The 21,689-nt window shown below is 40.5% G+C and overlaps 1 protein-coding gene across 1 annotated transcript in view; it reads right to left on the bottom strand.

Annotated features, from left to right (window-relative positions):
* The window catches only part of MRPS6 (mitochondrial ribosomal protein S6), a 46,521-nt gene that overhangs the window by 936 nt on the left and 23,896 nt on the right, over window positions 1-21,689 (bottom strand). The window contains exon 3 of the mRNA XM_021399233.1: window positions 10,581-10,720. Within this exon, the coding sequence (XP_021254908.1) occupies window positions 10,581-10,720 (140 nt within the window). The remainder of the gene's footprint in view (window positions 1-10,580; window positions 10,721-21,689) is intronic.

Genomic DNA, 21,689 nt, shown 5'->3' with positions numbered 1-21,689 from the left:
GAAAAGGGTAAGATGGCACATTGACTTTGCTTACAACACGCATTCTCCTTTCAGTTCACAGTATTGTTTCATTGGGAAACAGGTGTCAGTACGAAACATCTCATGCTTACATACACATAGGCATATTTCTTTAAAGTTCTGCTTTGGAGCTGAATGTAAATTAAAAACAAAACCAAAAAAAAAAAAAAACCAAACAGTAAAATAAACCCAAATAGATGGACTTATCCTAAATTAGGCGTCTCTCCAATGTGAACAGAGCTTAAATCATCCATCTGGGGGCAGGAGCTGAAGCTGCATTCAGGAAATGCCAACTTGCACAGTCGGCACTTGACAAGCGCACTGTCTTGCTGACCTTGGCAAGACTGAAAAGGTCTTCCTTCCACACATGCACAGAATGCATAAAATACACTGCTCCAGGTAAACACTTCATCTCCACCACACAACTACCTTTGGCATCTGCAAAACAAACCCAACTGCCTACCTACAGAAAGGAGAATATTGCTCCCCTACTAGTATCCTTAATTTGTATAGCATGTAGTATATATATAAAGTATAGTAAATATCTTGGCTGAAGAAGTGCACCTCCCCACGAAGCATCAGTATACCCTGAAAGTAGTATCCCTTAAATGAAGTCATACTGTGCATTTGTCAAGAACCCCACTCCTAAATCACTAACACCCAAGCAGGATCAAGCATCCCAGTTTGATTTAAAAACTGTACCTAACAGGACTGCGTACTGCAGGAGACACGGGTTCTTATCTATGTCACTTCCGTAGAGGCAATGTTGGAGGATAAGTCCCCAGCCATAAGCTGGAATGGGAGGCTGAATGGGAAATACAGGAGGTGGGGACTCCAGAAACAGACAGATGTGCTGACCCACATTAGAACTCTTCTTCACCCAACTAAATGCCTTGCGCAATTAACACCCAGAAACAGCAGACACACAGGAGACCTGTTAGGTCTCTGCTGCACAGAGGCAGAATTCACATATGGAAAACACTGCAAAGAAGATTCTTCTCAGCCAGACATCCTCATCCTGAACCTCTTACGCAGGCATCTGTATTAATAGCCACAATTCGGGACTGAAGTCTTTTTCAGAAAAAGCAGACAGAAGAACCAAGTTCCCCCAGGTGAGAAGCCTGATGGCAAGAAATCTCCTTGCAGCCTGCACTGAAGCAGCCACTCCTCCAGAACAGGTGCCCAGCCGGTGCGGGCCTTGGCTGCGCATCACAGGAGTGGGGGACCAGCGCCAGCTCATGTCCACTACGGTGACCACAGCAGGGAGGGCTGCTGCGAGAAGCAGGGACAGCACGCCCTAAGGAGGGCTTGGAGGGTTATTGGTGGCTCAGTCCTCCTCGTAAATCTCCAAAGAGGGAACAGGGTTTGGCTTGACTTGTTTGGAAAAATGATCTGCTTCCTATTTTCTGGAGATCAGAAAACAGGAGATACCACCTGGTTAAAAGTTTAGGGAGAAGAATGAGTTTGAAGCTTGGACAAGTCACTAGAATAGTGGCGTAACAATTCTAAAGGATGCACATCCCTTGAAAAGGGAAAGTCTTTTTCTGTTAAAGCCATTAAAAGCCACTGGTAAATTTAACAAATGCCACTTAAATCTTCTCTGTTGGAAGAACCCTTCCCAATCCTCTCACAGTTGCAACTAATATAAGGGAGGATGGGGGGAGAAATCCTAGCTGATGCCATGCCATCACTCCCATGCCCCCTTCCCCTAGCTTTAGGCTTGCAGGAGCATTCATTCATTTTGCAAACCATGCTCTTTGACGCACCGTATTAATCCCACTTCTCCAGAATCTGATTTCGTTTCTGCTTCCAAGTGGTATGCTGCTTTTCATTGTGCTTCTAAAACGGCAGTAGATTTTTTGTTGGTTTTGTGGTGGTTTTTTTCCCTTCAAAAGGCTGCTTTGCAACTTTGTGCTTTCTCTCACATTAGCAAACGGTGGAAATTTCCACTGACGCACTGTTGATAACTGAAGGAGAAGTGGGGGATGGGAGGATGAGCTGTTGCAGCATATCTTTATGACTCCTCGCAGAATAGGTATTTTATATGAGGACACAAAACTGCAGTAATTGGGGACAAAGCCATTTGTTTAAAACAGCAACCAGTCTTCAAGGTAACAAGCAGCAATTGCGTTCCTGTGTAAAAAAGAGCAAAGGAGGGCCAGCATAAAAAATGTTATTTTTTCATTAAAGGAAGAGAAGAAAATAACAGCTGCAAAAAGAATAAGCAAACACAATTGACAATGCAACTCCCGCGGAGATCCGGAACACCTTCCCTCCAAATACACACACTTAAATCAGCTGTCATGAGGTTATGGGCTTTTTTCACCCACTCTAATAAGGTATGCCTTAATTTCATCCAGCGATCTACGACCTGATCCACCACGCTGTCTCTGCTGTTTGTGTAGTAAGCAAAAGCAAAACCCAGGGAGACTTAAAGATGGGGAAAAATACAGGAGAGGAACTACCTCATTCCTGCAAGCAGAAATGCAAAAGCATTTAGGCTGTCTAGGAGTCAGCCGAGTCATCAGGGGAGAAATGCAGGAAAATTCCATTGATTCAATGTGAGACCACAGTTATTTTTGTCATCTTGCTCGACTGTAAATAGAAGGATGATGTAAACACAGGAGAGCAGCCTACCCAGTGAAACATATTTAAACAATGCTTAAATTGTAGAAAAAAAGGAAAAAAAAAAAGCCTTTTTAATATATCCAAGCCAAAAATGGTTTGAACATTGAGTCCTAAAGAGGCACAAATATTTGGCTTTCAAATGGACACTATATGGCTTCAGAGAACCCCGAATGACACCTGGATCAAAACTCACTTGTAAATCCTCCTGGAACATGACTGTAAGGCTCGTGCAATGTGCCTGGGGAGCAGAGGAAAAAGAATGCATACGGTGGACTTGGAAAAGGCTGTGTGGTCCCACAGTTGTGCCCTAAAAACGTTGGTATGCTTAAAGATGATAAGCTCAAGCTCCATTAGCTATCTTGCCTTTAAATCTTTCTTCTACACAGCAACAATGAGTTTAAGTAAGCTTCCCTAATGGGAAAGTGGAAGATAAGGCAAGAAAATGTACCACCAAAACACCCAAGAAGGGAAAAAGAAACTGTCATGAGGGAAGCAAGCAGTGGTATTCTCACAAAAATAGCTGGACATTCATTTTCACTATGGTAATCCTCTGTTAACGGAATTGCTTTGCTACATGAATGCCCACTTCATCTTTGGAACCACGGCATTGTTCTTGAAGAGCCACAGTTTGCTTTTTTTTCCTCAACTCTTGTAGCTACTTGTCCTCAGTGGGGCAGGCAGGAGAGCTTCTGCTCAGGATTATCGTTTTGTAGTTGGAAGGATTAGCACTTGTGTTACTTCTAGCTTCTAAAAAACGTGCATGGAATAGACAGGAGTCCCTTTAAAATCACAAGGACAGCAACTGGGAAGTTCCAGATCAAAACCAAAAGCTGGTATCTTACTAATTAAACTGTGCCATAGAAAGGATGCAAATAATCCATAATAAACTGGTGCACTGGGGAAAACTGGTTTATTTTTTTTTAAACTGTCCACAGTCTTCAGAAGTTTCATTTGCCAAACCTATACATAGATGCCTGTTACTAAGCTAATTCAATAACAGAAAGATATTTTGCAGTGTTGCAGCAAAATACAAAAATACTGTTTCACTGCAAAACAGAAACAAGCCTGACCTATTCTGAGTATTTTAGAAGCCATGCTCACTGGGCAGCATTTGAAAAGTCTGCACATTTGTCACAAACACAGCTGAAAGAATTAATGCTTAGGAGTGGCCATTACATTTAATCAACACACTTGCACAAAGATGATACAGAATTTAGTGCACCAGGAAATGATACTTAGCACCTCAACATCTCAAATTATTGCACTGTGACATTTCGTCTAGAAAGCGGAAAACTGCAAATTGCAGTCTCAAAGATAAGATAAGGGAAAAAAAAACAGCATTTCAGGGCTCTGGCACCTGAGGTACGTGCACATTTACACATGCACGTGGGCAAAAGCACTTGAAGGGAAAATAATGGTTCAACTCATCAATGGAGAAAGCCCCATCTAGTGGAAGAAGACAATCAATTTCGTAGAAAATACTACATACATGCCTAATACTCAAATATTCAAACTGGTTTTGTTCTCACCCCAGTACAGTGCAGACCCAGAACTCTGCTGCTGAAACAGACCAAGATGTAAGACGTTCTCAAATCTGAACAAATCAAGCAGCACAGGCTGTACATTACCTATAAATTTAGTCTGGTGGTATTAAAGTTTGCAAGGTCTTTCATCTGTTTTTCTTTTCTTCAATTTGGCCTTCAGGAACCATAAAGATCTAGGGAGTCTGTCTAAGGGAAACTGAAAGTGTATTACCTGCAGGATGAAGTCCTTCAATCATATGATCACTTATATTTTATGAGGAGAGGCTGGGAAGAGATGGTATGTGAAAATCTGAAAACAATCCTGAGAATATCTCTGATGGGTAACTATTTTTTTACTCTTAAAAATAAATAAAATTATATCCAGATAGCATGGGTTACTACACAACGATTTAACGTCTCTTGTCCTCAAAGAATAACATTCTACCACAAGCTGCTTGCTTAAAAATAAGTTGTGTAAGTACCGTTCCTATACTGCAGGAAAGGAAAAGTTTGAACATGTAACATAATTCACATAGATACGCTTACAAAATACTCAGTCTCTTAAAGAACATTATACCCAATTCCTGAAATACTCCTCTTAATAACTATCTGTTCCCTGTATATTAGGCCACCGTGGCACTAAGAAATGAGGTAGACTCACATGCCCCTTCTTTCCTAAGCCCACGTGTTAGCAATGAACTGTGAAGTCATGAGCCACATAAAAGCAAAACACAAGGTGCTTCCACAGAAGGAGAAACTTCTTCAGACCCTTAACCAGCAAGGGGAGCTGGGAGAAATTGATGGCGAAGGCAGAACAGCCTCCAAGGGAGGTACCTGTGCTACTTAGCATACTCCAGCACCACTAGGGTCCCTGTGCAACTCCAAAAGAAAATTCCCCAAGCACATGTTAAGATAGCCTTGCAAAACACAATTCACCATGAACAAAAGTAAGATCTGAGCTTGCTATTTCAGAGAATAAGTGCGTTGATGAGGTAACTGGGAGTGAAGAGCAAAACAAAAATGATTAATAGACCAGTAAGCAAATAACGAAAGAGCATTGCCATCTATTCAAAATCAAATTTTAAAGGGGAAAAAAAAAAAGAAACCAAGGCAATGAAAAAGCTGGCAAATAGAACGTGGAAATCGTTATGAATAACCAAAATTATGCACAGTTTAGCTAGAGAACTCACAAATAAAGAGAAGGAAACAGTAAAAAATGTAAGAAAGGCCTAAAAACATTACAGGTAGATTAAGTAGGAGAAAGCACACTTACACAGAACAAAGTGGAAGGGAAAGACCACAGCACCGTACCAGTTTACAAATGGTACTAAATTTGAGCACTGACTAGGCTGATAAACAGCATCTTTTCTACAACAGAATTAACAAAAAATATAAATAGAAGTAACATTTTAAAAAATCTCTAACAACAAATCTCTAGGGCATATCAAGATATCCAGAAGAAGGCAATATGCAAACTCCAATTACGCTTGGCCACGTTCTTCTCCCTAAAGCCCCTGCCATAGCTCCTTCCAGTGTAACAGAACCCTAGTTTGCAAAACGTTTGAGCCACTACCTTCCCAAAGGAGTGCCTCAAACCTATTTTTTAAAGATCAGTTTTGCAGCCTTCCTTGTACCAACTTCCCTGGAGTAAAAATATCCTGCATACCAACCACCTCCCCCAAACCAGCTCCTTAATCTGATGCCTTGAAGCATGAAGTGTCACAAGCATATGATTAAGGCATAGTCTGGCAAGGCCAAAGAAAACAGGTATGCCACAAAGTGCAAACCCACAGACTGTACTACTGAGATCTATCATTTTACAAGCAGTTGCAATATTCCTCAGTTAAGCACTGACCACATATGCAGCAATGGCTCTGTAATGTCATCAGCAAGCCATAGTCTAGACCCTTCATTTGAAAGCAGCTTTGAGAGATTCATTGTTTCTGTATCATTTTAAACAGCAAACAAATCTAGAGTTTAGCATTCCTTGAATTCATACGCTTAATTTAAATCAGTTCACTTCTGTTTGTTCCAGAAATAAATACATCCTGATATATATGATATAGTATTAAAAAAATGTACTGCTGTATTAAAAGCAATTCAAGTACAACGTATCAAAAGCGGTTAAGTCATAGCTAGCAGAACAAATACTTGGCACAAATCTATAATCCATTAGGAAATACAGTCGAGAAACCTTATTTACACTCTCCCATTGTTTTTTTTTTGGAGACGTGATGGCCATGGGCAAGTCATTCAGGCTCAGTGCCCAGTACACTTATATACCTAACCCATGCTGGAACCAAAGTGCCCTATGTCACGTTTCATTCATCCATAAAGTGAACAGTATTTGCTACAATTTTTGTGATATGCTACAGAATATACTTGAATCATACACTTAAATAATTCAGAAACAGAATAATGTTCTGCTACAGCAATTAACACCATTAATTAATAGTCCCCTTAACTTCTATTTAAAATATCAGTACACTAACAATTTACAAGTTTTATTCTTCCGATGTATCCATACAGTTCCTGAAACATACTATTTTCATAATTACTTAAATTCAAAGCCTGTCAGTATTAGATCTCTAAAAAACAGAAGGTGTTTTCTGTCAGAAGAGATGCATTTAACAGAAAGACCTAAATTTGTTTTAATATACACTCAATGCAGAGGCACCACCTGCTCAGTGAATACTGTTTCCGAAGAAAAAAAAACAAGTCAATTATACATGTGATCGGAGGTCTTCAAAGCTGCCGGTGGAGTAAAACCGTTCATTCCAGTGACAGCTGTGGGCCACTATCCCCTATGGCAACCTTTGAAAAATCTCAGCTTTACAGATAAATTGGCAGCAAAATTCTCATTCTCCGCAAAGCCTCCTGGATATTCTTAAATCTGTAATGCGCCTGTAATGCTGCACAGCCGAGACAGATGATGCTGAAGCACTACAGAACTGAGGGGGAAAGAAAGCTGTATTGAGGATACAGGATACCTGCCTAATGACCAATGACTGTGCATTCCGTGCTATTTACTAAAGACACCTCTGTCTTTCTCCATCAGTCACTCCGTTTTATGATATCCGCCATATGTAAAGACTTGAATTGCAGTTAAAAATGGACTAAGTGAACTAAAATGAAATTAAAATTAACTAAATGAAGAAAACATACAGCAAAAGGCTGGGGGAAGGATGGCCTCTTGACATGCTGCAGAGCACGTCTCAGCAGAGCTGTGAGCAGCTGGCAGTGCCACGCTGATGGTCCTTGAGTCAAGGTAAGGGGAACAGCTTGGGTAACAATGGGTGTTAACAAGGGAACTAGGATGCTGAGGAAAATCATTTTGTCTTCCTGGTAAATACAGCTGAGGAGACCCTGTGCCACTCTGAGTGACAGGAAGATGGTTCGCGGAGAGGTCACTAGGGCTGTCTCTAAGAGATGCGCTCTATTAAGCTGTGACCCATGCTATGAATATTGGATTGCACTAATTTTCACATGGTAAAACCACACAAGAGGTCAAAGGAAGCAATGGATTCAGTGTGCATCCTGAGCCCACGACATCTACATGCTCTCAGAAAACAAACTACCTGAAGAGCTCTGCTAAGAATCACAAAATTAAACAAATGATCCCACCCCTTAAAAATGAAAAGCTTTCAAAGGTTCGCTACTCTCCCTGCAGAAACACAGCGTCACTTGCATTCTCACAGAAGCCCTTTGAATCACTTCAGAAAAAGCCCAGAATTACAAAAAACAAAATAGGTTAGAGACTACACTGATTAATACACTGTTTAATCTAGCACTCCATACCAACCTGGTATGAAAGGGGAGACAGGCAGAATTAAAAACTCGTTATGAAGAAAAAAATCTTAGGATTTCTTAGCGAGTATAGGTGTACATTTAGCTTACTGAACAATCTTGAAAAGTTTTTTTTCCCTTTCTTTTTAATGTTTTCCTGTTAGGAAAAAAAAAAGTCACTTTTACAGGTGCTGTAAAGTAGAACTGACTGATTTTATGAGGTGGATAAAGAACTGACTTTTCACTTTCTGTTCCCATATTATGTTTAATATCCTGAGTAAGTTATTCTTTGGACCATATAAAGTATCAAATAGCGTATTAGGAATCCACCACACTTTTACAGTGAACTGCAACCTCTGCAGTGTATCTACACAAGTGCATTCTCTCACATTACAAGGTACGGAAACTGGCTGCTGCTTCCCATTATAATGTCTCATTTCTCTTGAATTTAAATTCTCCAAACAACATTGTTCTTGCCTTTAGTAAGCACTTTTAATCACATCTCTTGTTCAAGAAGCCAGGCAATTTAGAGCAGGGAACTGCCATATTCAAATAGAGAGAGTCCAAATCCAGGGCAAGCAGAAAGGAGGCTAATTATTTAGAGATACTTGAACTGGGAGGTGGAGGAAGAACAGCAATGGTCACAATAATCTGACAGCTTCATGACCACAATTTAAAACATGGAAATTATTTGTTACTAAAACCCAACCTCAAGCAGAAAATCTGTCCACTCTAAGGACTGCAAAGAAGAGGGTTACAGTATACTGATCCCCTCCTTCTGCCTATTAAACAGATAATCTGTTGTAGTAAACAAGTTAAACTAGCTTACACATCTGAAAGATGCTTTGGAGAAAGGATTAATGTTTATAAATATCTAAAGGGAGGTGGAAGGCAAACAGATGAGGCCAGGCTCTTCTCAGTGGTGCGTAGAAATAGGATGAGGAGTAATAGCCCAAAACTTGAACACAGGATGTTCCATATTAACATGTGGAAGAACTTTTTTATGACAAGGATGACAGAGCACTGGAACAGGTTGCCTGGAGATATGGTGGAGTCTCCTTCTATGGAGATATTCAAGACCCATCTGGACACCTACTTGTGCAACCTATTATAGGGAACCTACTTTAGCAGGAGGGTTGAACTCAATGATCGCCTGAGGTCCTTTTCTGGCTACTGTGTTCTTCTTCTCTTTTGGTCTCCCTGCTGAAGAAACCAAGACCTGACCTCCAAAGTGTTGCTACTCAAGCCGAGGGGAAACTGTGATCCAAGGTGGTGAAGTGCTTCAAGGTGTTAGGTGCTCTTGAAGACAATCTAGAACTCTCAACTTCAGCATCTAAAATCAGTGGAAATTAGACTCTCTGCCTTAGTTCCCATCCATAATAAAAACAAGTTATACCAGCTCCTCACTCTGCTTAACCAGCCTGAAAAGAATAAGGTAATTAATAATTCTGTCCTGAGACGAGGCTTTGATTAGCTCCCGTGTGGAGACAAGACTAAAACGCAAAACTTTCAGGATCAAGCCACATTTTGAATGCAGACTATCATGGGCACCATGAAGCAAGAGCGCAAGAAATCAATGGCCACAGTGCTACTGCCTTTGGGTAAGGAACCGGCACACCATGGAGGTTTCCTCTCCTAGCCTTTCTGTCATTCTGCTGCAGCCAGCAGCTGCCACCGCTCCCCTTCACAGGAGAATGGAGAGGTCTTTAGCAGAGGGAGCAGAGCTGTGAGCCAGCCCCACGAAATGATCTAAGGAGGACTTCATTATAAGCGCACCTCCAGAGTCACCTCACTTTCTCCAGTACCAAATGACTACCAAGGAAGGCGGCACACAAGTTGGTCAGCCACCTGATGACAGCCGGCTGCACTGGAAGGATGGAGGAAGCATGCAGCTAATTGTTATTTGGATTACCGCAGGCAGGCCTGGCACCACACAGCACGGGTTGCCTAGCAACATTTCTCAACCTCAGTGGAAAGCCAGCCTCCATTTCCACATCGGAGGTAGTCCAGGGAGCAACAAACACCAACATGAGTGATCAGGGTGAAACCCACAGCACCCACCCAGCCAGCCCCAGAGAAGCCTGACACTCGATGGGCCAGTTGAGAACCGCCTCTAGGGGCAACTGGAACCATTTATCCTCTAAGCGAGCAGTACTTACATGGTCATCTTTAACAAGTGTACCACAAACACAAGTCCTACGGGATACATATGGTGATTAACATTTAGTTCAGATGCATTAGAGAAAAAGAATCAATCTTGCCAATTAGCAACCAGCAGATTAAGTAAGACTTTTATCAGTAAACAGCCTGACCGGCTTGGAAAACAGTTACGTAAAAACGCCCTAACAAAATAACATTGTGTACACTAGGGAAGGCAGTTCTGAAGGCCTGAACTTGGGCCACACACAACACAACATCTAAAAACGAACAAGAAGCCAACACCATGCAAAACAAAGAGGCACAAAACAGGGCAGTACACGCACGAAGAGCCCCACAAAGCCTTGCTGAGGTGACACACCGTTTGTCTACTCCCCTAAAGCACAAGGAAGACCTGATGATGCCAGTTACATATATACATTTGCAGGAGCACTGAAAGGCTTTTAAGGAAAAATGCATCATGCATACCCTCCTCTTCTGTGGCGCTGGTTGTGCTTGGAGATTTTATACGGCAGAGCCCTTTCTCCCAGGTTTTCGAGGTTCCTCACAATGGCTCCTCTCTCCATGAGAGCCTCTACAGTGCGCTTCAGCACAGCTGCAGTCTCAGGCTTTTGAAAGAGAAAAAAAAAGAGAGAGCAGGAAATGTACAAAAATCTGGTTAATTTTTATTATGTGATTACAATCAACGCATGCATCTGTATGGCTAAGTACTGGTAGGGAACGTGTAGTAACCTGAGAACACAAAATGGAAGTACTTCCTTCTAAGAAAGACAATTTTTCTTGAACAACCAATAGCCAGTTCCTCTGTGAATTATGGCAACAATGAAGTTTCTACAGATTTCAGAGGCAGGCTGCACCAACAAAAAGAAAAAGGCAAGAGTCAATGGGTTTAACTCACCTGGTATCACCTTGGCAGATCCTTGCACAGGTGTAAGTAAATACGTATGGCAAAGAGCAACTATGAACTGACAACAGTTTCAAGGACCCCTGGACCATTGATGCTAGTTAATATTGCTCATCAAAACATGTAAAGTGAACACTATGGGGAACACCAATCTGTGGCTTGCTAGTGACAACAATTAGCACTACATTCACTTTGCACCATCACTTCAACTGCACACACGTAATAGACATTTGGACACTTCAACTGCACACATGCAATAGACATTTGAACCCTTGCCTAAATCGCTGCATGTCTCATTACTTTTGCACAGCTGACATCCAAGCCTTTTTAAGAATAAAAGAACTGGCATGCAGTAATTAGTCTAACACGCAGAGATTTCACTCCTCAGAAAAACAAGTCTGAGGAACAGGAAGCCAAAAACAGTAGGTAAAACAGATGCAACATTTTCTTGCTCATTGCAATGATTTCAGCAGCAACACTTAGTACTATCTATGGAAATGTTAATAAAGTATAAATTATAATGTTTTGAAAACAATTGCAAACTTGGTACACTCCCAGTGACAAGAAATATTTTAAGAAACTGATCTCCTACAGGGAAAGGAAAATAAGTGGACATCAAACTAAACACAAAACAAACCACAAAGTGTTATTCCCAGCTCCATGCAAAATTTCACATCAATGTATATTCCCAAGTCTACTTGTCTGTTGAAATGGCAATAGCTGTAAATGATAAAGTAATGAAAGCACTGGTTTTCAGAGTAGTTCCAATTTTGTTAAATCAGATCACCATCATAATTTTACTGCTCTTTCTCAGCCAGGAAAAAGAACCTGTGTAATACTTCAATCATTTAATGAAAAAGATTACTGAAAGTTAGTCTTGTGACTCAAAAAGAAGGGCTGTTTAGCGTCCAAATCCCTTAACAGAAATTGGTTAAAAAGGTGGTACCATAATTTTACAGCATGTGGCGCAGTCCATGCCTCGGCATATGGAGTTTCTCTTCCATTTTGCCGAGGATGAAAGGTGATATGAAAGAGCTTCTAAATGCAGAGTAAAGGTATTCAACATGCATCATTTTGCAACACTGACTGCTCTTGGGAAGATCTGGAGCACAGATACTCTGAAACAATTTCTTGTTTCCATGGGTTAAGTGACCTGTGAAAGTCAAGAGTCTGCACCTACTGCTCCTAGCTATCAATCAGAAATTTTCTTTCCTTCTCACCTGCTAGATGAATTGTTTGGGAAATTTATTTTCAACACAAAGAGCCTAAGCAGTTATGAAGTCAGCAAAAATGCCTGTTTTCAATGTAAGTTTAGGTTGCATTGTAAAACCATCAAAGCAACACACAAGTACATCCACATGTGAAGAAATGTCACTACCTTGCCGAAGTTCTTCAATGCATTAAAACTACTGTTTCTCACAACAGACAAACACCAAAGGTATCTCTTGTCACAGTATGAAAAATTAGGGTGAAAGCATTGTTATGGATTACGCTATAATAATTTAAATCATATTTTAGCTCAAAAGTAGAAAAATTATTTGTCTGTTGACTTAGGATGTCTTTTTGCCTTCTTGCACAAAACACGTTGTACTCACAAACATTTCAGGTGTCTAAATTTGACTTCAGTCTCTTCCTTCAAGCTTACCTGGAACAAAACCACTGTGTTCAAAACTTATGTATGAGACACTGACAGATGGCCAGGTAGACCACAACTATGCAGCCCCCACGTGAAGTAGAAGTCTACATATAAATCATGCCATCTGGAAAGTCAAGTAGACCAAGTAGCATTTTCACAATAACTCCAACACATCCATGTTCTCTTTTATCAAAATGAAAAACGTTCATTCAAATTCCTGCTACTGGAGAAATATCAGTAGCAGTCAGAGAAAGTTAACTGCTGCTTTTGTGAAACAAGCACTGATATAAGTATCATTCTCTAGGAGGTTCTGACTTCAAAATAAGAATCTGATAATGACCATTAGGATTTTATTTACTCATAGTAATAATGAAAAAATAGTAGTTTTAGGAAAGACAGGGTAGTTAATCTAATAGCTTTAGTATTTTGTGCACTGCAGCACACCTGTGGTGCTTCCAATACTAGGCTGGAAAACATATGCTTGGAAAGAAATAGGATCTGCCATTCAAGTCTTCTTCTGTGCCTGCTGTGTGTGGCTAGGTTGCAGAAGCCTCCATGGTACTCAGGCACTTATCACAGGAGAAATCTGTCAGATCAATGAATAAGAATATCATTAGGTTTACTGCTGCTGCTTGTTTCCCATTTGGACAAAAAATTCCGATCCATAAACAGAGCTTGGTTCAAAAGAGACCATAATTGATTGAGACCTTCAGACAATCAGCAGTATGTCCAGCTGTGGACTTGTATCACATACCCTTCTATAACAACTATGCATATTTAAGTTAAATGGTATTGGATAAGCTTATTCTTCTGCATCCCTCCTACCCTCAAGTGACACTCAGGCTTTCTGTATCTTTTGTACTTGACAACAAATCAGCATTTTCCTTGAGTGGCAGCATGTCCAACATGATGGGCAGTTTCCAAACACAATGAAATCTAAGATAACGTCCTATATATTTAAAAACAAAACAAAACAAAAAGAACAAGAAAAGAAAGCCACAGATTTCTACATTCAGAATTGTAAAATATTACGCTTTTCTGCAACCTCTCCTTTTGTGGAAGTACTTTGAAAACATAAACTAATTGTTGGTTTTGAAAGCCTGTCACTGCAATCTCTCTCATTCCTTCTCTCCAAAAAAGATCATGGTTCACCATAGCTTGCCTGAAGCCATCAACCAAACTATATATAGGCTAGCCTTTGCTAACCATAATATCCACAGACACAGGTTCCTTGGCTTGTCCCAGAGCCAGACCAGTTGAGGACATAGGAAATAGTACTGCCTGGCTCCCAACCCAGAAGCCACAACATTTTTTCCTGAACAGCCAGCAGTTATTCCAGTACCACAACTGTGGGGAAGCAAGGAGGGGAAATAAAAAAATAAAATAAACTTTAGAAAAAAAGCAGGAGCAATTGTCAGCCAGTGCCAGAATACCCATGCTGGAGAGCAGGAAGTGTTAGAAAGAGCATGTAAGCCCCAGTATGCAATTCTAGCCCTTGTTCATCCTCCTGGGTGCATAATTAAGCCACAGCCCTTTCAACTGGGTTCACCCTTAGTGAACTTAGTGAACTTCATTAGTGAACTTTGTTCACCATCATTTGGACATAAGTAATTACTCTCCAGAAGATGCACACCTAATGACCCCATTATAGCTGTGGAAGGAAGAGGGGAGAAGTCACTGCAGACTTTCCAAATGCTTTTACTTGGAAATGCATACTTGGAAAACTGCCCCAGGAAAGCTGAAAGACTTATCTACAGATCAAACTTCCTCAATCCTCTACCTCACACTTTTAAAACTTACAGCTGACCAAGAGAAAACGTGTTAACTAGCATGTTAACCTTGTAGCCAGTTGCAGTCAAACACAAAAGATGTACCTTGCAAAAGACACTTTCTGTCTATGGTTGGCTTTCTCCATGGATGAGGAACCACACACAGCAGAGAGAACCTTATGCTGCTGCTGCCAACACTGCAGTAGCTACATATGTCAAGATAACTGAGTGCCTTTCCACAAATACCCATTCGTATGGGCTCACCACCACCACAGCCTGCAAATGCAGACAGCCTCCATGCAAACTTGACCTTACTGATCAATCAGGCCTGCCTACATTGCACCCCTTCTTTCACTCCAAAGCCACCTTGAGTCAAAGATTAGTACAAGAAGTACTACAGTTATAGTGCGGGTATGTCCTTTTGTGGCTCTTTTCAGCATACCACAAATATAATATAAGTGAGCAGAAAGTTCTTTAATGCACAGACTTCTTCAGAATCTCAACAGATTGCAAAAATAGGAACAGATGAGAGGTACACAGTCAGCTGTTGCCCAGGATCAAAGCCACAAATGCACAGTAACAACCAGTAAGTACTGCAACACAGCTCCAACAACCCCTTTGTGAGGGGAAGTTATGATATACCACCAGCATGAGTAAAAACTCTACTACAGTTTTTATCAGCTGTAAATAATTCAGACGGCACCAAGCAGGTGTCTTTAAAAAAACTGGGAAACAGAAAAAATGAACAACATGCTGAAGGCAAAGTATCTTTTTTCTCCTACTGGAGGCTAAATGGACATGAGCTCATCAGCCATGAAGCTACAATATGCATTTCTCAGACGGGGCAGAAACTTGGCAAGAGCTTGAAACAGAGCTTGGGCAAAGCTGATGTCTCCAAAAAACCAAGGAGACATGCACCCAGTCCTAAAGGAAAGGACAATTCTGTGGCTGAAATCAGAGCCATCTAAAAAGACTTCACCACTACTCAGTGTTCCATCTAGTTTCCTGGCCAGAGGGAGCTCAAGAGATGACAACGTCAGAAAAACAGAAAAAAACAGAACCATCTGAAAAAGAAGCCTTCCAAAGTCACCAAAGCTCATGTCCTAGAAGAGACTGGAGAGAAAAAAGGAAATTGATACCAAATACTTTGTTTTAATAGTTAGTTAGGACTACATTCAAGTTCTTCTGACTACTTACTCAGATAATACGAAGCATTTAAAATCAGTGGGCATCCCTCCCTAAATTACAAAAAAAAAAAGAATTTCATCATAATTAGCATGACTGCCTTCAAATTCCCTTCAATGTAGTAACAGCAGCATAAAATTATGTCTTTTTTTTGGTTGATAAGCAGTCACAAAATGTTACCCCGGGATTACTTACTGAGGTGGAAATCAAAGAATGCAAAAATATGTTTAGAAGAAAGCTGCAATTCAAAAGCAGTAAAACTAGGAAAAAAACCTCCTCAATGATACTGAGTATGTAATTAAACACTAAAAACTTATTAGTGAAATGATAAAAACACATATTTGTAAACTTGTCAAGATCAACACTGCCATAAGAAAGAAAATGAGCTTTACAATGAGAAACGAGGGGAAACTGGAGAGAATCATTTAACTGTAACACCCTGCTTTAGTACACAAGACACAGCAGACAGACGAAAAAACCATCAGCAGATTAAGAATGGGGAAAAAAGAAAAAAAATATATTGATAATATTAGTAAAAGCTGTAGCCAGGCATAAAGAGCAATTGTGTCATTAGCTGTCCTTTATCTACGGAACAAGCTTGAACTCCTGGGGCAAGACATGAAGCTGTAATCACCATAAAAGCATAAACAACATGGAACAGTAGCTGCTGAGTACAACCAGCGATAGACATGCACTTCTCAAAAAAGATCAAAATAAAGATAAAAGTGGTAGATCAAGTGTGTGTGCAAAGAAAGTGTACTAGCCATGCTGCACCCATGACAAAAAATCATTTGCATGTGACTTCTGAGTGTACTAAGGGTCTCCGGAAAGGAAGTAACAAAAATTTGAGGATTCTGGACACCTGACTGAACCTGATGTTCAGAGCTGGGCAGGGGATGGGAGGGAACTGTCTAGGGAAAGCTGGACATACAGCAGCACCAGATAGGAACAGTTTTCTGTAACTGCGACAGTATAATTTACTAGGTATAAAGTAAGGAACAAATGGCAGAATCCAAGTTCGTATTTCCATCAAACATTTATTGGCCAAGACGGCAAGATACTTACTCTAGAAATGGGTTTGGAAAACAGTTAAGAAGATATAGATGGCAAGTCACTAAAAATAAGTATGGAGGAGTGATGAAAATTGACTCAGTCTGAATTTAACATAACATCACATCCTCAAAACAGCTCTTTAATTAGCATTTTAATGGGGGATAAGCCAAGGAACTGGCAACTTCACCTGAAGAGAATGTGAAGCAAGGAGATCTGCATGCAAACAAAGCAACTTTTCAAGTCAAAGTGCTGCTAATCTCTCTTCTGTCCCCAAATCCACCTTTCTTCTTCAAAGAATCAAAATTCCACAACATTTTTTTAACTCGATGTTTAAGATCAAAGGAAATTACTGAAGCTACAAAACAGAATTTAAACCCAAGCAATACCAATACCAGATAAATACCAGGTTTCAGATAATTTAAAACATTAATCTCAACAATGAACCTACCTACATTTAGTTCATTTTAGAAAGCATCAACTCTGACAGTTTCTAAGAACTCTGGAAGTTGTCTTGTAAGCCTGAACTAAACAACATTGCCAACTGTAACCAAATCCTCTGTGACTCAGGGCTATTTCAGTGGTTTATTATCAGAAATAATTGATTTAGTAAGTAGATACTACTTGAGAGACAAACATCTTCCTTAAAATGTCATTCAGAAACTTACCTCTTCTTTTCAACCACAATTAATTATAACATGGACTCAAATCTAACACTCCTAGTAAGGAAAAGTCTACTTACCAGAAACATGCTCAGCACCAAGCTTACCAGAAACCCCAAGTACAAATGTACAGAGTACATTTCATCAAGCTTACTTTATGTATTTATTAAGCTTAAACAGGTTCAAATGGAAAAGGAAAGAAAAAAAAAACATGGTGGAAGTTATTTCCAAACATCTTTTCTCCCCCATGTTTGCATCGCATGCATACTTACAACACCCTACTCTTGCCTACAACTCCCATTCTTTCCATGTTTATCAGGTTTAAGATTAAAAAGTAAAGGAATTCCCATGAATAGAACAAAAAGGTAAAAGGAAGAACAGAAAATCAGGAAGTTAACATTTTCTACAGTGTTGTGATACAGAAGATTGGAACCCCATTTAAGAGGCTTCTTTTACCATCTCAGTATTTCTCATTGTTAAACCTCTACCTGAGTACATAAAGAGTGTATAAGTGACTGCACAGTTTGTCAGTTTAGGTCATCAACTGTCCCCAAAGCAGCCAGCTGAGAATTTAAAAAAAAAACTGAAACTTCTTCTGACCTCAGGAACTTTCCCTTTCCCTCAAGCATTTGATCTGGAAGTGCCCAGCCTCAAAGATCTACCTTCAAAAGAGCCTGTGATGAACAAAACATAAAACCACACTACATCACACAGTCTAGTCTACTCAAGATCTGGATCAAGTCATCCTTAGATGAGTATGTAACAGAAATCCCATGTATGACATTACTTAGATGTAATCAGAATCTTAAACACCACAGAGAGCAAAAGTTTGCTCTGTCCTCTTCCCCATCTTCACACATTGCAGCCATAGTTTACTGCTTTCTTGAGAAAGCTGTTTACAGCTTCTCTGGATAAGAGAACCTTTGGTGCAATTGTACCTATTACAATATTTAGTGTGACATAACGCCTACGAAAACAGGCTGCTGCTGCTAACACAACTGGCAATTCATACAAAGACAGAACCACTCAACAACTGACTTAAGCTGAATCCTAAGTACCTCTTAAGAACGTCATCTGTATTATCAAATGTCTCAAGACAAGACTAATTTTAATTCACCTTTTATATTCACCTATAAATTTAACACCAGCATGGGAGACTACGGATACAAGGGCTCAAAAATTAATGGCTGCTGTTCCAAGAGAAGCTGAAGCCAACCTTTTCCCTCGCTGTCAGCATTCAAAAGCAAAAAGATGCCCAAAGGCAAAACTAATTCCTTAAGATGCCTATCGTCTCAATTCACTAGCTTCTGTACAAGTTGGGGAAGGGACATGAATCAAAACACTGTTGTGCTGCTGCTGCCACTGTTTGCCTTCCTGGATGCTTCAGGGACAAAGCTATCAGTATTATGAACAAGAAGGGCTTTGCTGTTTTGCAAAGAGCACGCAGCATCACAAGCATTTAAAACGCAAGCTGTCTCCCTGTCCAACCCTGCATAGGTGATAGCAAGTCTGGTACTTCTCCCTGCAGGGACCAGATCCCTGTCTAACACAGCACATACACTGGCAGCTCAAAACCCGCAGAGATTCTTTCACTGTAATTGCTCTGGACACATTCAGCATGCTAGGTATTTTTCAAGTCAGCTTTCGCACTTCTGTAATTGGGGAGAAGCTGTGAGGCAGGGAAGGAAGCTGGCACTGCACGCCTTCCAGAAAACAAACACTACTTTGGTCAAGAGCCACAAGCTGTGATGGGCACAGACAGTTAATTTCAACATTCCCCAGGCCTTTGGAGAATGTACATCCAACCCTCCAAAACATCTACAGCAGTCATTGAGTCTTGGGATATATTCCAGTGAAGAACTCCAGACACAGGGTGTACAACTAGCACTAGACCAGTCTAAGGCACTGAATGAGAGAAATATTTTAAGGACTAGAACTAGAGATCTGACTCCTAATATTAGCTGTTATACTCATCACAGTTACCCTTACTGCCATATAATGAGAGTCAGGACTAAGAAAAATGAACGTAGTAAGTAACAAACCACAAAGATTTTGTGCGAGGATTGTGGTCATAATTTTAAAATCCTCTCGCTTTTGCTGAAAATTAACTGACCTCGACTCTGAACCAAAAGAGCATGTAGGGTGGAAACCACATTGTTTTCATTATATTGGTGTGCACAAGTGAAACAGAACCTTGGCAACTTCCTGGCCAAATTTTCCTATACACAGTATATAGGTAGGTCACTCTGAAAAGAATGCGTCCTATGGATTTCCACGGACCCTACTGTTGTAGCACAATAACACTATTGACAAGAGCACAATAACATTATTTGGTAGAGCAATTTCCAAGCTACAAAACATTATCTTTCAGCACAGTCACCACCATCAGCTATGCATTTTTGCCATCAATGAGCAAGAGCCTGCATGGAGTGCTTATAAGAATCTGCACAAGCGGAGGTGACCCACTGTTTCACAGCTGCTATGACAGCTTCATTGCTAGGAAAATATTGCCCATACAGTTCACCTTTCATTGGCCAAATAGATGAAAGTCAGAAGGTTCCAAATCTGGACAATATGGTGGGTGTGGTAGGACAGCCCAGCTAAGATGGGCAACATGCTCCACAGTCTTCAAACTGGTATGGGGCCCGGTGTTATTGTACTGCATGAGAAAGGTTGTCATCTTCTCTGCCTGACTCCGGAAATTTGAACCTTCAGCTTAGTCAGCAGTGCAATGTAGTGGTCAAAGTTGATGGTTTGTCCAGGAAATCCAGAAGGACCATCCCTTTCCTATCTCAAAACACAGTGCACACCACTTTAGCTTCTGTGTCTTGAACATTTTCTTTGATGGGGAATTCACATGTCATCACTCCATGGACTGCAATTTTGACTCTGGCTCATAGGGGCAACATCACATCTCATTGTCGGTAATGAGGCTGAAGGTGACAGTTTCCTGGATCACATGGTATTGGTTCAATAGGTCCTGACAAACTTGCACATGGTATTCTCTCCGTTCCTGTGTGAACATGCATGGGACCCCCCTGCTGCAATATTCAGCTCCGTACATAGTTCCCTAGTAGTTATCCATGATTTGCATGAATGAGCTGACCAAGGTGCTCTTAGTTTTGTGTTGACAGCTGTGTATGGCCATCCAGAATGTGGCTTGTCTTTCACATCACTGTTGCCACTGCTGAAATAAACTACCCACTGCCTCACTGTGCTCACATCCACTGTTTGGTCTCCAGAAATGTTCAGCAAGTGTCGATGAATATCAGTGGATGCCTTTTTTTCTGCATGGATGAATTCAATTCCACACCTTTGCTTTATACACACTTCCATGTCAGATGCCACTGTGCCAGGCTGCCCCTCTGCTGCCATCTGTCACACAGCAACAAAATGTAATGGGATATTGGTGGGAAGGTTCAACCTCTACTGCCCCACCACCACCATCTGCCTCTGACATCAGGGGCCAACAGAATAACATAGGAGGCATTACTTTCAGAGCAGCCCTTGTACATATATATTTATATTTACACACATACATACACATGGATATTCAAAGTTGATTTACAAAACTAGTTTCATGGTCTAGATAAGTATTAAAACTGATTAACTAATTCAAGGGTTATAAGCATCAAATCATGAAGTCAAACCACCACTTTATTCCTATCAGTCTACGTCCTCCTCAAAAAAACATGAAAAAAGTAAATCACAAAATTCGACCTGATTAAATGTGCTTAGTAGACGGGTAGCGAAAAAAAAACACAGAATTCAAACTTTCTGGCTTGCTCACTTTCCTGGCACAACATAGGCATAGTGCAAACTAGGGCAACCACATCCGAGGAAGGAGAATTCACTTTAGCGCCAGTAGGCAGAGTACTTATTACCACCCTCTCCTTGAGTTTTTCCAGTGAACCCTCAAAATAAATGCTGCTGCAGCATTTACAGAGCCTGCCCACAACTTGCCTGGGCCAAGAATCCACACCCAGAGAAACATGAAGGTCTCAGTAATTGGGAGTCTTTGCTAATTAATACAAATAGAACCAGCAAGTGACAAAAGGACTTCTTGATCTCCTTTTAAAATCAATGAAATGGAAAGCTGCTCACTGGATAATCACCCTATAGACCAATTAGATAACTAATTAATTAACAGCTAAGTAATAAAAGCATAAGAGTTCCTTTCCTTCCCATAAGTCACAAATCCACACTAAGTCTGCAGGCAAAAATCTCGGCTTAGTTTGTATCCTGAATCCAAACCTTCTTCTCCAAAGATGTTTTGGACCCATTTCTTTAAACATCAGCCAAGCTTCCGCTTTGCTTTTGAAACACGGCAGCAAGAGTATATCAAGAAAATATTTAATAAATGCAACATTT

The sequence above is a fragment of the Numida meleagris genome, chromosome 1 (genome assembly GCF_002078875.1).
Source record: "Numida meleagris isolate 19003 breed g44 Domestic line chromosome 1, NumMel1.0, whole genome shotgun sequence".
In the NCBI taxonomy this organism is placed as follows: domain Eukaryota; kingdom Metazoa; phylum Chordata; class Aves; order Galliformes; family Numididae; genus Numida; species Numida meleagris.
This window is presented reverse-complemented; position numbering and strand designations above follow the sequence as displayed.